General features: G+C 53.3%; 1 protein-coding gene across 1 annotated transcript in view; it reads right to left on the bottom strand.

Moving 5' to 3' along the window:
* The window catches only part of LOC135210452 (uncharacterized protein DDB_G0290685-like), a 2,277-nt gene extending 1,411 nt beyond the window's left edge, over nt 1–866 (bottom strand). Inside the window, exon 1 of the mRNA XM_064243347.1 lies at nt 1–866. This exon is cut by the window's left edge and continues 1,411 nt beyond it. Within this exon, the coding sequence (XP_064099417.1) occupies nt 1–866 (866 nt within the window).
* Nucleotides 867–1,154: the final 288 nt, after the last annotated feature.

Here is a 1,154-nt window from a genome sequence, read left to right as displayed (position 1 = left end):
AGGGTTTTTCCTCCCTGATTCTGTTCCCTCCCTGAAGTTCTGAGGTCCCCCCTGAAGTTTTGAGGTCCTCCCTGAAGTTCTGAGGTCCTCCCTGAAGTTCTGAGGTCCTCCCTGAAAAAATTCCGAGGGGTTCCCTCTGAGTTCGGAGGGTCTGAAGTTCTGTGGCCTCCCTGAAGTTCTGAGGTTCCCCCTGAAAGCGTCTGAGGTTCCCCTGAAAGTTCTGAGGGTCCTCCCTGAAGTTTTGATGTCCCCCTAAAGTTATGAGGTTCCCCTCTGAAGTTGCTAGTAGGGCCCCTCCCTGAAGTTCTTGAGGTCCCCTGAAAATTCTGAGGTTTTGATCCCCCCTGAAGTCTGAGGTTCCCTCTGAAGTTCTCGAGGTCCCCCCTGACGTTCTGAGATTCCCTGAACTGACCCCCCGGTCCTACCCCCTGAAGTTCTGAGGTCCCCCCAACCCTGAAGTTCTGATTGTCCGCTGAAGTTCTGAGGTTCCCCCTGAAGTGCTGAGGTCCGCCCTGAAGTTCTGAGGTTCCCCCTGAGTTCTGCAGGTTTCCAAATACTGAAGTTTTCTGCCCCCGGCCCCCACCCCCTGAAGTTTGAGGTTCCCCTGAAGCTCTGAGGCTTCCCCACCTGCTTGAAGGTTCTGAGGTTCCCTTCTTGAAGTTTCTAAGGTCCTCCCTGGAAGTTCCCCCTGAGGTCCCCATGAAGTTCTGAGGTTCCCTCTGAGTTCTGAGGTCCCCCCTGAAAGTTTCTGAGGTTCCCCTGAAGTTCTGAGGATCACTCTGAAGTTCTTTCTGAGGTTTACCCCTGAAGTTTGAGTCCTCCCTTAAGTTCTGAGGTTTCCCCCTGAAGTTTTGAAAGTTCCTCATATGACAGTTCTGAGGCCAACAGAAGTTCGGAGGTTCCCCCTCTGAAGTTCTGAGGGGTCATCCCTGAAGTTCTGGGTCCCCCCTGAAGTTCTGAGGTTACCCTCTGAAGTTCTGAGGTCCCCGAAGGTTCCCCCTGAAAGTCCTCCTTAAGTTCTGAGGGTTCCCCCTGAGTTTGAAAGTTCCCATCATATGAAGTTCTGAGGTTTCCCCCAGAAGTTGGAGGTTCCCCCTGAAGTTCTGAGGTTCCCTCCCTGAAGTTCTGAAGGTCCCCCCTCCCGAAGTTCTGAA

The sequence above is a fragment of the Macrobrachium nipponense genome, chromosome 39 (assembly GCF_015104395.2).
Source record: "Macrobrachium nipponense isolate FS-2020 chromosome 39, ASM1510439v2, whole genome shotgun sequence".
Lineage (NCBI taxonomy): Eukaryota > Metazoa > Arthropoda > Malacostraca > Decapoda > Palaemonidae > Macrobrachium > Macrobrachium nipponense.
The sequence above is the reverse complement of the archived record's forward strand: the minus strand, read 5'-3'. Positions and strand labels throughout refer to the sequence as shown.